The sequence below is a fragment of the Rhizophagus irregularis genome, chromosome 27 (assembly GCF_026210795.1).
Source record: "Rhizophagus irregularis chromosome 27, complete sequence".
In the NCBI taxonomy this organism is placed as follows: domain Eukaryota; kingdom Fungi; phylum Glomeromycota; class Glomeromycetes; order Glomerales; family Glomeraceae; genus Rhizophagus; species Rhizophagus irregularis.
The window spans coordinates 2,725,719-2,742,607 of NC_089455.1; the positions used below are offsets into that span (position 1 = coordinate 2,725,719).

A 16,889-nucleotide genomic window follows, 5' to 3' on the forward strand; every position below is an offset into this window, starting at 1 on the left:
GTATAAAGGGGAATGGTGTCAAAACGTACGCAAATGCTCTGAATCGTCTAGCACGAATATGACATAAAAGGACATGTTGGCTATCAGGCAAGACATACGCATAAATATCGTGAAATTTGGGGACAATATCTTAGATGTTCATTTCATGATGCGGGACATAATTTTATCTCTCCTTCTTTTATTCTTTTAGTTCTTTATACCTTCTAACCGCACCCTTCACATTTAATCCAATGATATCATTCAAAAGGCCTGAAATTCTCAAATCGTTGAACATTTTGTTCATGTTTCTTGTTTGAATGGAAAATTTGACCGGTTCTAGCAGTTTTACTATGATATTGATAGTCTTCACTTCCGGCGGTTGTGGCTTTTTGGTTTGAGCAATAAACCATCTTCCTTTCCCGGCTCATGAGAACATCGTCCGGAATTTTTGTAAGAAGCGCCTACATGATCGTGACTTCTCCCTCCATTCGTCCGTCACCTTAAAAATTAATAAGTTCGGTATTATTATTCACATACATGAATAAAATAATAATTCATTAGGCTTACCATCTGATGTTTTATTAGCAACTCCATTCTGATTTAAAAACATTAAAACTTTCGTTGTGTTCTTCATAGGGTTATCCCTTTGCAACCTACTTAACAAAAGCAGTTCAATTGAAAGATTTTCTTAACTCCTCTTTCGCTTTTTCAAACACTTCCTTTGTTTTCTTTAGGCAAATTAAAGAAACTCTAAACTATAATTTTTAGGTGAGTTTCCTCCATTTTTTAAGCTTTTATTCTAATTCCTTGACATTAGACATTTTAGTGTTAGCAGTGAGTTTTACGAAAAATACGCAGTTCAGTAAAAGGACTATGACTCAATTAGCTCATGATTAATTTGGTCAATTTATCAATTTAGCGGGAATAACGGAATTTCTTTTTACTTTTGATTGAACCATCGCTGCATCGCAGTAAAATCAACTATTTGTCGTGAACTGATAAGAAAAATCATGATTTATGATAATTTTATTAGTTTTATCAAAAAAATAAATTACAAATCAGGACGCAGCTTGTGATACATGGCGTTGCCACTTACAAAGTTTTCATTGGAAGGATTTAATAATTATGACTAATCGTCATTTGTCCACATTGTCGTTTTTGCGCATTGCAAGTTTTTCCGATATTGAACATTTGATACGAAAATGCGAAACACCCCTCAAACAATTTATTGATTTGGTAAAATTATTCCCAATTAATTCTTACCCGGTATCATGATATAAATTTAAATCCAAAAAAAAAATTTAAAAGTCATTGAATGCCCAAGAATTTTATTAAATTTCTTATTATGTTTAAGTATTTATAATTCAAACTTGGATATTTGGCGTGAAAAATGAAATTTTATGTAACAATCAATTCCCCAATTATTGAGTTTTCGTAATTATTTAACATTTCAAAAACTGCATCTAAATTGGATATTTTATATTACACAATAATTAAAATCGTTTATAAAAGAGAGGATAGGTTTTCTTCCGAAATTCTAAATTTAAAATAAAATAAAATAAAATAAAATACTGTAAATCATGACCGGAGAAAATCTTCAACAACATTGTTATATGTGTATGGTTGAATCAATGATGTGTATGATTCAAAACGCAAATTTCAATAATCCTAATAATCCTAATAATACTAATAATCCTAATAATTCCGCCAATCCTACCAATTCTACAAATCCTACCAATCCTACCAATCCTAATAATCCTACCAATCCCATCAATCTTAATAATCCTACCAATCCTAACAATAATAATCCCGCCAATCATATAAATAATTTAAATTTCTTACAAAGAAATTTATATCATAATATAAATTTTTCTATTAATAATCAATTACACGCAATCTCTCCAACTTTCTCCAATAGTCATCATCATTCCCATCAAATCCATGACGTCGCTATGCAAATAATATCACAATCGACCACAAATAACAATAACAATGCACAAACAAGTTCAAATAATGTTAATAATTCTGATTGAAGATTTGTCGTAAAATTATAATTAACATAAACGCATTTTTTTTTAAAAAAGACCTTTGCATTAATTTGATTTTCTCGAATTTTCTGATGAAAACGGACGTTTACTCGTTTATATATACGTACTTAAATTTACCACCGTTTAAGCTTTTAAGTCGAATTTTTTTTTATATTATGTAAAGTTAAGAACCTTAGTCAAAATTCAGGATTTTCTATTATGCTATATTTTTATTATGTTGTATATGTATGTCTCTTAATTTTAATTTATTTTTTTATGTACATTATGAACCAAATTTTATATGAATAAATTTTTATGGTCTAAAATATATAATTGCAAGAAGTACTGTATATATTTATTTATAAATTTTAACGAATGAATGCAAAGAATAAGCCCGGCTAGCTCAATCGGTAGAGCGTGAGACTCTTAATCTCAAGGTTGTGGGTTCGACCCCCACGTTGGGCGCATAAATCTTCCAATTAAAAATATAAAATTTTTTTTTTTGAACGGTCCGTACTCTACGACCGTACTGCATTATATTTTTTGCGAAATTAATCGTACAGTACTGTACAGTGCTTTAATAATATCAAATTAACCTTAATAGGCCCTTTTTACTGGTCAAATTTTTTCGCCCATTATTTCGTACAGTTGATATTCGTCACGTGATCTTAATATCACATGATTTTATATTTATATATTGTAGTCGCGTACTGCAAAATTAATTTTCTGATTAACTATAGATTCATTTATGAATTAAATTTCGGTGAATTTTGAAGAATGTCGAGAACCAGTTTAAGCAATGTTTCCTTTAAATACAATTTCAACAACTTCTGCCAGTATGTTCACTGACCGTGTAAAATAGTATGGCGATTTAATATAATAATACGCTTCTGATGCGGCGGTTGTGTTGAAGAAGAATTAGTGGCGTTTTATAAGTCCAGCATCAAAAGTAGTTATAGCTGCCCTAGTAAAGTAAGTACATGTGATACAACCATTAATTTTATCTAATAAATTAAATGGTTTCTTTTTATAACTAATATTCTGTTAAATGAATTTAACAAACGATATAATTTGAATTAAATCATACTATCAAATTCTTAGAAAATCAAGCAAAGGGCAAATTTATTTATGGATTGGGATATTCCGCATTATAATGACGATTATATTGAAAAAAAAATCTGTCTGATGTATTAATAGTTCTCGCGTAAGTGGTAGTGTGACTATCACGAAACCTATTATCCTTGATTCAGATTCATGTGAAAATATAATTCAACAAGTTGAATTTTCAAAAATAGACAGTAGACTGTAGCAGTTTGCGATGATGGTGGAAATCGAATGCTGATACAAAATTTCAAGATTCAACTAATAAAGATTAAGATGATAAAATAGTAATAAAAGGTTCGGGAAGTGATATAAACTAATAAAAATTGATTATATATTAATATATGCTCTTAATAAATATCTGTGTGATTTGTTTTTTTTGTTTTTATTATACTCTGTTTATTCTAATGCCCTGATGATAATGTTTCTTTTTACATACGTTATGAACGCGAAAAAGAGTCTGCTGTTACTACCATCCGAAATCGGAAGTGCGGTATGAACTGAAAAGAGTACAAGTTAATGATGTCGTTCAGTAAGTTATAATATTTACATTCGTGTTATTAGTGCTTGTTCAATAACCATCAGAACTCTGGAAGAAACGAATATAAGGCTTAGGGAAAACAAAACAAGTTATCACACATAACTATATTTAATAATCAGATAATGAGATGATCGTTAACAACGCTTCCCTGTTGATTCGCTATATGAAATCCTGCCGCAAATCCTTCATTAAAATTCTAAATACTGTACATTCATAAATATAGATTTTGATCCTATTGCTTTGATTAATAAAGTTTTGAAAACTAATCAGTAATCACTTATCATATAACATCTAGTATTGTATTAATCATAAATCATAATAATAAATAATAACAATTATAATAATAATACCATATATCATGAGCCATAGTACCCTGAATATTTTGCAAAAATTGGGGGTTTGATCCTATACCCCAAGTACTAAATAAAACTTAAAAATTCCATTTTTGCAAATATCTTACGATCTACTAGTCCAATTTGAGTGATCTTTTTTTTTATTTTGAAAAGCTCAATGAAAACTATTAAACAAAAAAAGATGATTTAAATCTGATTACTGAATCACAAGATAAATGTAAAATACCCTTCTGAGTACTATTACTACTATACAATTTTATAAAATTTCTCAAGAGGAATATTATATATAGGGGAGTACTATGACTATAATATATGGTAGTAAAATTTATATTTTCATATATTATGTCAATTTTTTAAACATCAAGCGTCTGGACTGCATTCAATATCTAGTACATTATATCTAGATACCAATTGTTCGTGTATTGGGAAAGAAAAATTTGATTGCTATACATTCCATAATAAAAAATATTTTAAATGCAAGTGATCAACTGTTTAGATATTATTATTATTATTATTAATAAGATCAAGATCATAAATTATATAATAGTTATGTCTTATAAGTCATTTTCTTAAAAATTATGTCAAATATACTCTAAATTACATCTAATATACGTCTATGATATGATGTAACTTAATGTTATGTTATGTCATTAAGTTTGCACTCTTAATATCTACTGAATTGCATGATTTGCATAAATAAATTTTTTTTTGGATCATTTATCAGTTCTTTTTTTAACTATTAAATTTTTTTTATTTCCAAATTAGCTTGAAATGGCCCATTATTTTCATAGAAATATTTTATTAACTCGTTTTATTACCCATCAAGTTATGTTCTCTCAACCACAAAAATTTGCAATAAGAAATTCAAATCCTGTTCTATTTCAATTATCACTTTCAAAATTTTACACAAACTCTATTTCTTCTTCGTCTTCTCCTCAAAATGATTCTAATTCCTCCTTCTATCTAAATAAATTTGCAAAAGCCACTGCAAAACAGCTTCCGGTATAAGATTTTTATTGTTTGTTATGCATTATTTATTTTAAGTTTTCAACATATTAGTGTTTGGAATCATGTAACAGTTATTCGAATAACTCGAGTATATTCGAGTATTCGAATAAGCATAGTGGTTATTCGAGTATTCATTTAGCCAGATATACTTTGCTGAAATCTCTGATTTTTTAAAATATTTTTACAATATTTTTACAATATTATAATTATATATATTTAATAAATAAATAATATGAAATTGAGACTCATAAGAATATATTTTAAATATATAAATATATATTAACAATATTAATACAATATATTTGTTATATTTGAAATAATATATTTAATATATAAATACTTAATATTAAATATATAAATACTATATAATTAATATATTATATATATATATTTAGGATATAGTATTTGTATATTCAATATATATATATAATATATTTAACATATATTAAATATATAGTATATATATATTTAATGTTTAGTATATATATGTTTAAAATATATTTATTAATATATTATATATATATATTTTTTTTTTTGCAAGGTAGTGCAATTTGTGAGTTTATTAATTATATAAAAGACAGAAAGTTCTGTTACATGTATAATTAATTTGTTTAAAACTCCAAACCGGTCCCCCATCCATAAGATTGCTCCCGTGCCCTACCATCACCTTATGAAATTCACCTATATCCTCCCATAAGTAGCTATCAGATTATATAGGATCATCATCATCATATGGCTTTAATAAATGCTTTCACTACCCTCTAAACAAAAAAGAAGAACTATATTTGTATTTATATAATTTGAGATTGTTATATGCCTTCCAAATTACCCTTTTTATTTCCATTTTTAATAAATTGATTTATATATTGTCTTGTTTTTTCTAAAGAACTGACCACTGTTCACACATTTGAAAATTTTTCTTCCCTTCAGGTCATATGTACCATCTTACTTCTTGGGTTGGGTTGGAATTCTTTCATATACGATACGTTGTTGTGCTGATATTTTTTTCCTTAAATCTTGCTTTTTAATTCCTTTTCAGTACGTTCCCAATCTGCAACTATGCTCACAACGTGGTTGCCAAATAACCTTATAAAATTCAGTAATAAACATTTCTAAAAAAAGGGAAGCAATTGTTAGTGTAGCTTTTTCTGATTTGACTACACCTCAGCTTATATATCTTCTTTTGAAAAAGATTCCTTAACATTAGATGTACAAATAGGATAGGCAACTCTTGGTTAAAACCTGTTGTATGAACAAAGAAATTTCTATTCCATAGATGTAGTTGTTGTATATCCTCTTGATTTAGTTGAATATATTCTTTTTTGAGAGAAAGTCTTTAAGCATTTGTTCGCATTTGTTTATAGTATTGTTGGCCATTATTAACCATTTATCTCTGAGTTGCTGTGAATAAATTATATGATCATCATCTTCATTTTCTACAAGACATAACCTGCACTTTACATCTCCATATAAATCATATCTTCTTTCTTTCATAATTTCCAAAGTTGGTAATGATTGTTTGTGAAACTTCAAGTGTTTGCTGAAATTGTTATTTACTGTGTTGCATAGCTAAATCCCGCGTTTTTTTAAATATTGCCCAAGTAACTTTCTCTTCTATCATGCGAGTTGTATCTTGAAAATTGTTCTGCGCTGCATGATTAAAGCTGACATGATGCCTCTAAGTGCAGTACTACATAAATTATCTATAAATTTCCTGATGTGTCGTCAACCCTCTTACCATCCCAGTATAAATCATATTTTAAGTCTTTCGTTGTGAATCATTAATTGCGATGCACGTTGATTTTCCTGTCATTCTTAGCCACTCTTGTCGCTTCTTCATTATTCTGTTCCCGATGACCTTTAACTTTTATTAGCTTTATCTCCAAATGTTTGCTGTCAATTAGATTAATTATACTACTAATTATGCTGTAATTGTTGCTTTTACACCATATTCGAATTTTGTTTTTTCCATTTGTTAAATTTATTCTTGTGTGGTTGATGCTATCTATCGCGCTGAGAATCTGTAAAGATATTCGCTCGTCCCGTTTGTAAAACCAATATACTGATAAAATAGCCCCAACTCTGCACGCGTAGATAAGCCGCTCTGTAATTGAGCTGCTGCATTCCAATATTACCTCGTTTTTATCATTTATTATTACCCACCATTGGCCATATGTTTTGTAAAGTCGTTTAAATTTGTATTAAAGCGATCTGTTAGCGAGCCATCTGTATATATGTCAATTATATTAGATGGATTGAATATTGATCTTAATTGGTGCGAGCAAGTATATGTCCCGTCTTCTTATTTGATTTATCCTGTGTTTCAGATGAGGGCCGTATCATAATCCTGAATTTGTATACGGTCGGATATCTGTTCGAAATACATTGTCTCCCTGGCACTTTCTAGTCTCTATAATATCTTTAATAACTTTGGTATCGAGTTATTTTGGCAACTAAAGATTCTGTTAATGCAAGCAGTCCCGAATATCCTGTTGAAGTGGCAGTTATAGCTTTCTTTGTTGACTTCTTATCATTTAGTCTACAGCCACTACAACGTTGAATGACTTTTTGCATCATACCGCATATCACATTTCTGGTTATTACTATTCCATGGCCCGTGTTGTATTGTAAACTTCACTATCTTATGTTTTTTAATAATTTGTCACATGCTAGTGTGCCATCCTGGTGTGTGTACACGGAAACTCCTTTTCCTACTGTCTTTAGACGGCATTTTCTTTGTCATCTTAAAAGCTTGCATAATTAATTAGGGCTTACGCTGTCAATTTCTGCTCTTTCTGAATTTGATTTGGGGCTCATGTTGTCTTGCGATGAGGTCTTTTAGTTGGGTCGACTGTTGTATGAGGTCTGATAGCGTAGTGAGCCAGCCTTGGTCTACCTCTTGCTTGTCTCTTGTTAATGTCGCAAATTTGTTGCCATGTAATCGTGTTTGATGCGTTGTGGTTTAGTAACTGTAGCGCCCCATGTATTGAGAGGGCTGCTGCTTTCCTTATAATAAATTCTTTGTCCTTTTTTTGCAACTCTGACGCCTGTTGGTATACGAAATTCCTCACGTCGTAGGCCGATTATTGGTATATTCCATTCTTCACTTTCCGCTAACGGGTGAATTTTGAAAAGATAGTCGTGTGCTTTCCTTTATTACGTTGTACGTAGATTGTTCACATCTTGTTGGGAGGCAGTAACGTCAAGGGGTCAGTCGTTAATATGCGTGATGTAATGTTTAGCGTTAGTTGCGCTTTTTTAGTCTCATTTTGAGCATATCTCTGCTTCGATTGAGAGTTTAGAGCTACTAAAAATTCTGTTATTTGCACGGCTGTTTGATTTCTCCAAAGGTTTTTCAGATTCCTTGTGCGGGAGTAGAGGATGTTGTTATGACAGTTAATTGGAAGTCGCGTTTTGTCTTGACTACTTTCATAATTGGTTTATAGATTTCTTCGTATTTCTTGTCTTCCCAAATGGTAGTCTTCAGCCTGTATTCGAGTCTTGGGAGCAGCACCGTGTTGATGATATATATACTTGCCACCCATTTAAAATCCCCTCCCCTCCCATCCCATATCCCATCCCATCCCAAATCCCAATCCCAAATCCCATCCCATCCCAAATCCCAAATCCCATCCCAAATCCCATTTACTTGTGTAACATTGTTCCAATTGGCCAATCGTCACGTGACGTTACACAAACTTCCAAAAAGGGAAATTTTGCTTCCCGCAAAAAAATGAGAAAATTTGGTTTCACAAGTATTCCAAAAAAGGAAATTTATGCGCCGATCACATAATTCTGGCCGGCATTCCAGAAATTTTACCACTAATTCCGGTCAGAATTTAGTTTAAATTCTTATCCTACATACCCCCGATTTTTAAGAGATTTACCGATCAGATTTTAATGGATTTTAATGAAATTTATATCATTGGATTCGTCTCGATGCAAGGAATTCAATGGCAATGAAATTATATTCCCAACATTAATATTGACTAAGTTATTATAAAAAATGTATTTTATAATATATTATTAAAAATAACATGTTATAAAGCAATGGATTACTTTTTATATAAAAAGTTTTTATTCAGTTTATTATTTTATTATTTTTATTACAATTTAACTTTGAATTAACTCAAACTTATCTATTAATTCATCAACATCAAAACTTAGATCTCCATGATGCATTATACTTTCCTCATCACCTTTATTATTACCTATATCATCATCTTTATCATCTAATATACTTGTTGATAAATTAATAAAATTTGAGACTTCTAATTCATAATTATTTACATCTTCTAAATTTACTGTTTCTTCAATTTCATTGATATCATCAAAAACCAAATCAATTTCAAGATTATTATTATCACTGTCATCAAATAAATCAACTCCATTATTTATTGATGATACAATCTGATTTAGTGTTTCATCAAGCTCTTCTGAAGTTATTTCATCATCTAAAAACTTTAATTCTGATTTTGCATTCATTAAAAGATATGAATGTACTTGTGCCATAGCCTGAAACTCATCAATATTTATTCTATAAAAAATAAGATATTAAATAAAAATAACTAAAATTAATATACATATAGTTTAACTGAATTTACTTACTTAGTACACCGTTTACTAAGATACCATCCTAAGATAGAGAAAACTCTTTCACAATCTGCATTGTGAGGCATAATTCCATGCATTTTTAATGCAAGTTTTCTAATAGGATCTTCTCCTTTTTTAAGTTCTACTGAAGTCCACCAATTTATAGGATTACTAATACCTTCTGTATATGGATCATCAAAAGGATCTTCTCTATCTCAATATAAATTAAGTTGTGTAAGCAAAAGATTGGAGCTATCTTTCCCACCACCAAATTGGTCTTTCCAAATATTAATAGCCTCCCTAGATATTTTTTTAAAAATCTTTTGCTGAAAGCAAGATGCTAAAAATTTATATTATAAATCTATTAGATAAAAAATTTTGAATTATTAAATTGTATTTTTAATTTTTTATCTCGATATTTTGGATGGAGTAAAAATGCTACCATATAAGTATTAATATCAAATTCCTTCCATCTTTTATTAAAAATAGCAATACACTTCTTCTTAAAATCAATATTTTGAAAAGAGGGAATTTCTGATATTGCTTGTGCCATTTTAAGTAATTCAAAAAAACAGTCAGCTAATGTAGTTGTATTAAATTCAAGAGCTTTTATTGCACTTTTTGCAGGTTTTAAAATCAGTTTTAATTGTTCTACATTATACCAAAACTGCCTATCTTGAATAATAGCTTTAGTTTTAATGGCATTAATAAAAATATCAGGTTGCTCACTAAAAATCTTTATATTAAAAAGAGTATATTAATATTATATGTAATAATATATAAAATAAATAAAATAATTTTAAAAAAATACCAACCAATTTAATATTATTTTCTAAGCATAAAATTGAATCACAGACATCCCATGCTGTGCTCCAACGAGTTTTAACTGAAGACTTCAAACTTCCTTTAGAAAAAGAATTTCTAATTTTATTACGCAATGCATCTCCAGCTCAGTGTGTACCATGAAAAAATGAAATAACTTTTTGGCATTTTTGAAGTATTTCTTTTGCCCAATCAATAGAAATTATATCTTTAGTTATTAAATTAATATGGTGAGCTATACATCTGATAGCCATTATATGTGGATATTTATTCATTACTTTTCTTTTAGCTGATTGCATTGCAGCCTCTGCATCTGTAACAATTGCTATAAATTTAGAGTTGCCTACATTTTCAATAACTTTAAGCATTTTTTCTTCATTAAATTCAGCTGTATGACGTTGAGATGAAAAATCATTAATTGAATATATATATTGACGTCGTGTAGGAGTTATTATTACAAATGCATAAATACTTTGTCCAAGTGGACTAGTCCATGAATCAACTCCTAATATTAAAAAGGAATATTTAGTATTTTTTTTTTAAAAAAAAATTCTTATGAAATATATAATAATAAAATTAAAAATTCTAACCTAAAGTTAAATTTTTTGATTGACGCAATTCTTCTTCAATTTTTAATATTACATTTACTGATTCTGCATTTAAATAAGTAGTTGATAAGGTTGTTCGTTTTGGTAATTTGTATTCAAAACATAAACTTTTTACAAAATCTTGAAAAAAAGGAGAATCTACAACTGAAAAGGGTATTCCACAACATATGAAAAAACGAACTAAAGATTTATCAGCTCTTGTAAAATCAATATTCCCACTATTATCTGTTTTATTAATTTTACTAATAGATTGTTCAGAAACTTCTTCATTTGAAATCATACGTAAATATTCTATTTTAATATTGTGTGGAACTTTGGAACATCTTAAAGCTAAATGTGATTTCATTTCGTTTGGCTTTCCACGTTTCCATGATTGTTTACAAAATTTACATACTGCTCCTTTATGTGTATCATTTGGAATATCTACAATATCAAAGTAATCCCATACTTTGTCCCTTCTTTTACCTGATTTTTTTTGAATTAAATTTAAAGTTTCATTTTCAATATCATCTAAAATTGTACTTGTGTCATCTAATATATTTGAATAATCCAAATTATCATTCAAAGTAGTATCTGTATCAGTTAAAATATTGCTTTCAGTGTTTTATTATTAAATAAAATATTAATTTTTAATATTTGTATTAAATATAAAAATAATACTAGTACACAAATACAAATATAAAGTAAATATACCATTATGATTAAAAGTAACAATTTATTTAATTGAAATTTGGGTTTTCTTTTTTTTATTTTTTTTAAAAAAAGAGTTGGGGTAGTTCACATTTTTGGTTAACTATATATATTTGTTTTAATCATATTAGATGATAAGAAAGTGGCTTAGTATTTAGTTAAATCAAATTACATTACTAATTTTTTTGGGCTTAGCTAATTTTTAATTTTTTGCTAAACATTTAATAAAAAAGGCAAAAAAGGCTCAATTTTTTTTAGCCAAGCAAATTATACCAATATAACAATGTTCAATGATTTAGCATTTGAGTTTTTTACATTAATTTTTATGCTTAGCTTTTAATAAAAAGAATTGATCTTTAAACTAAATTATACTAATTTTTTTGATTAAATTACATTAATTTTTGGGCTTAGCTAATTTTAATTTTTTCTAAAAATTTAATAAAAAAGCCTCAGTATTTTTAAGCCAAGTAAATTATACCAATAATTTAACATTATTTTTTAAGCCAAATTACATTGATTTTTGTGTTTAGCTTTTAATAAAAAAGAATTGATCTTTAAGCCAAATCATGCATGCTAATTTTTTTGGCTTAGCATTTAATTAAATCAATTACATTAATTTTTGGGCTTAGCTAGTTTTTAATTTTTTCTAAACATTTAATAAAGAAAATGCTGTTAAGCAAATTATATTACCAATGGCTTAGTATTTAGTTTTTTAAGCCAAATTACACTAATTTTGTATTTAGCTTTTAATAGAAAGACTTGATCCTAAATCATGCAAATTTTTTGGTTTAGCATTTAATTAAATTAAATTACATTAATTTTTTGGGCTGCTAAGTTAAGCATTTAATAAAAAACGGCTTGATTTTTTTAACGCAAATTACATCAGTGATTTAGCATATAGTCTTTTAAGCCAAATTACACTAACTTTTGTGCTTAGTATTTAACAAAAGAAACTTGTTCTTTAAAAATAATACTAATTTTTTGTGCTTGGCATTTAATAAAAAAAAGTTTGATTATTTATTTCTAATATATAATTTGATGGATTATTATTATATGATATTGCATAAATATTTAATAAAATAATATTTACAACCCAAAAATTAAATTAATCTAAAAAAAAAGTATCATCATCAAAATTATTAATTCAAATAAAATAATTAATATATTACTAACTGCTAATATGCTACTTTTAAATAATATATATTACAAAATACATTTTTTATAATAATTCAGTCAATATTAATTTTAAAAATACAATTTTACTACCATTGAATTCCTTGCATCAAGACGAATCCAACGATATGAATTTCATTAAAATCTGATCTTAAAAAATGGGGTATGTAGGATAAGGATTTAAACCCTTGTAATTTGTAATTCTGGCCGGAGTTAAAATATAAACTTCGTAAATCTATTCGGATCTTAATTTTGCTCATATTCTGGTAATGGCTGCAATGCTGGCCAGAATTATATGATCGGCGTAAAAATTTCCTTTTTGGGAATACTTGTGAAACCAAAATCTCCCAATTTTTGCGGAAAGCAAAATTTCCTTTTTTGGAAATTTGTGTAACGTCACATGATAATTGACCAATGAGATTATTTGGGATAAGGGATGGGATATGGGATATGGGATATGGGTGGGATTGGGATTTGGGATTGGGATGGGATTTTGGCAAATGGGAGGGGGGATTTTGGCAAATGGGATGGGATATGGGATGGGATGGGATAGGGGATTCTCCCATCCCATTTAATATGGGTGGCAAGTATAATGATATATATTGCTTGCATGTGAGTTAAATGTTTGCGTCTGATGGCTCCTAACACTGTCGAAATTTCCTTTTTCACTATTCCTTCTGTATGCTTGTCACCTTTGTCCGCCTTAAACCATACTCCTAGTATTCGTATTGGGACTGAACCTTTGTTGGCTGTTACTTTATCTCTATTTTTCCCTATCTCGATAAACCTTTCCTCTTCATTATTATCTTCCGGATTAACAACTATAATTTCGGATTTTTCTCCATTTATCTTAATGTCATTAATATCAAAAAACTCATCAGCAATTAACGTTATTTTTCTTGCTTCATTTTTACTTTTAGCAATCCATTGTGTATCATCTGCGTATGCTGATGCGGCGGTTCGTATTCTTACATTCCGTTTCTCATTACAAATTGTGTTATACGGCCATTTCAGCTCAATAGAGTAACCTAATGATTTGTCCTCCTGTATTCTGTGGAGTAAAGGGTCATAAAAAATCCTCCATATTAGGGGCGATATCACCCTCCTCGATCGATACCATCACGCGCAGTGAAAGCATCCGTTAAGCCATAAGCTGTAATAATTCTTATCTTTCGATCCTTATATATGTTTATGATAAAATTGATGATAGTAGTTGGGATTTTAATTCTTTAGGGCTTTTTGTAGGGAAACATCCCAACGCTATCGAAAGCGCCTTTGCCATATCTTGAGATACAATCCATACTGTTTTGTTTTCTTCGCAGGCGTCTTCCAAGATACTATTTATCATTGTGAGTGGAGTTGATGTCGATTCCTCAGGTAGGCCTGCGTAATTTGGTCCTTTCAAGATTTCATGCCTACTGAGTATACTTCCGAGGCGTTTTGTGATGATTTTTACCGCGCATTTACGTAGATATTCAATCAAAAGGATCGGACGCGTTCTCGCTAGGTTATAATCCCAATCGTATGTCTTGGGGATCGGATAAAGTTGGGATATTTTCCACTTTATTGGTATGTTCTGTAGGTAGTAACACAAGCCCGTGTATTGCCTAAATAATTTATTAACTTCAATACCCGCTTTTTTTATTAGTTTGTAACTTATGTTTGATATACCCGACGCTGAACTGTCATTCATGGTGTTGAGCATCTCATTCCATTCTTGTTCTATCGGTGTGTCACCCAGGTGATCATATATTTGTGGGTTGATGTCAGTTCGTGGCTCATATATGGTTTTCCATATTCTGGAAGGTTCTCAAATTTGTGATTTCTCGCACGGAATAATGATGAAAATGCGTTAATTGCTTCTTCTTGGACTTCTCTTTAGTGTTTAAGAGAATTTCTTCCTAGTGTCCGTAGGATGCGGATTCGTCCAGGTTAATTTTTGAGTATATCTTGTCTAATATGTTATTGATCATTTTCTGTTAGTACGTAGTGATCATTTGTTGTTTCCTTCTTCTTATCCTTCTCTTTATTGCTTTTTACACTCTTTGTCTTTCATTTTGATTACTTTCTTCTGACTATCTTCAGCCAATTTCTAGTCTCGCATTTCCATGTGTGCCAATCTGTGTCTTCTGTTAACTCAGATATATTTGTTCCGTATCGTTCATTGAAAGTTTTGATCCCTTTTGATGCCTTGAGCAACTCCGCTCCTTTCAACTCATTCTTATATAATTTTCTCATTATACTTCTCGTATAGGAGATCCTTACGTTCTTTCGAGGAGTCTTCAATTTCTTTATAGTTTCTGTTGATGGTTTGTTTTGGTACTTCACCTTTTCGCGTGGGATGCGTTTAAGTGATGCCTGCTGTATACATTTGCATATAATGTCCCATAGTTTATTTAAGGTGCTTCTTCACTTCGTCCATGAGTTTCTACGTATCTGAAGGCCTTATCTTCCAGAGGCTTTTGAGGTAGTTTTCATATTCATTCCATTGTTCATTTGTGGTGTTTTCATAATCGTATACAATACGTTTTGTATTTTTCTCTGCTCTTCTACCCCTTTATTATTGGTAACTATTATATCTGTGAATGAGATCTTTGCGAACGTAATGTTGTGATCGCTATTTGTAATATCTGCTGATTGGTATATGTGATCTTCATTATTCTAGTTTCAAGTTTAGGATCCGCCCAGATGTAATCGATTCTGGTCGATGTAATTTTATTTGACCACGTAAAGCTTCTCTGTTTGGGATTTAATTTCCTAAATGTATCCACAAAGAAAGTATTATCTAACCATGTGATAATGTTAGAGGGTTTTTTTCCAAGCTTAGAAGGGCCGCTGTAATCCAACGATTTATCAATATACGTATTCAAGTCACCTATTAAAATATAATATCTATTCTTTTTGCTATGGTTAATAAATTTGTTTTTTATGTGATTGGTTAATTCGTTTTTCATTTCCGTGTCAGATGGTGGCATGTATACGACGCCTATTATAAGTGTGCAATTCTTGAGTAGTAGCCGGGCTTCTATGTAGTAGGCACTAATTCTATTAATTTTTCCTAAATGTTTTTCCCATTTCTTGTTGATTATAATACACACTCCGGATCCCTTGATCTTGTTGTCTTTGTTAGTCCAGAATGAGATATATTCCAGATTTTGTTTATTCCAGAATTTGCCGTATTTTCTGTCTTTGTTAGTTTCAACTATTCCCACAATATCTGCTCTTTTATTCGCGCAATAATCCATTAATATGTTGAGTTTAAAGTCGTCAGGTCCAATTCCGTTAATGTTGTGTCCCATGAGTACTAAGTTAAAAGTGTTAATGTCGCTAATGTTACTATTAGAATTGTGTACGTCTTGTTCTTGTTGTGGGGACCTAATGTTTGCGTCTTTTGTGTAGGTCGCATTATTGCTTTGAATGTTCGTGTCTTGTGTATAGGTCGCGTTGCTGTTTTGAATGTTCTTGGGGGACGTGTTATGAATTTGGTAGGACTTTTCCCTTTCTGTCCTTGTTTTTGGAGTAACTCTAGTGTTATTATTTGTCATTTCGGCTAGTTCAATTGTTTTTCTTATTTCGTTGTTATTTTGTTTTCCATTTAGACCAGCTAAGGAAAATTTTTGCTATATTATATATATATTTGTTATATAATAATTATATATGAATAATAAATAAATAATATAAAATTGAGACTCTTAAGAATATATTTTAAATATTATAAATATATATTAACAATATTGATACAATATATTTGTTATATTTAAAATAATATAATATATATATAATTAATACATAATTAATATATATTTTTAATGTGATATATAATATAGTAATTATATATAAACAATATATATATCATATAAATTGAAACTCGTATGAATATATTTTAAATATTATAAATGTATTTAAATAATATACTAATTATATTATAATTTTATATTTACTTATATGTATACAATACTATATACTATATATATGATATAAAAATCAACTAATT

General features: G+C 29.3%; 1 protein-coding gene across 1 annotated transcript; it reads left to right on the forward strand.

Moving 5' to 3' along the window:
* Positions 1 to 1,559: 1,559 nt before the first annotated feature.
* On the forward strand, positions 1,560 to 2,012 carry OCT59_018476 (uncharacterized protein; the record flags this gene model as incomplete). The annotated part of the gene is made up of 1 exon (XM_025310245.1): positions 1,560 to 2,012. One exon carries the CDS (start codon positions 1,560 to 1,562, stop codon positions 2,010 to 2,012), a length of 453 nt encoding a protein of 150 aa, XP_025184331.1.
* Positions 2,013 to 16,889: the final 14,877 nt, after the last annotated feature.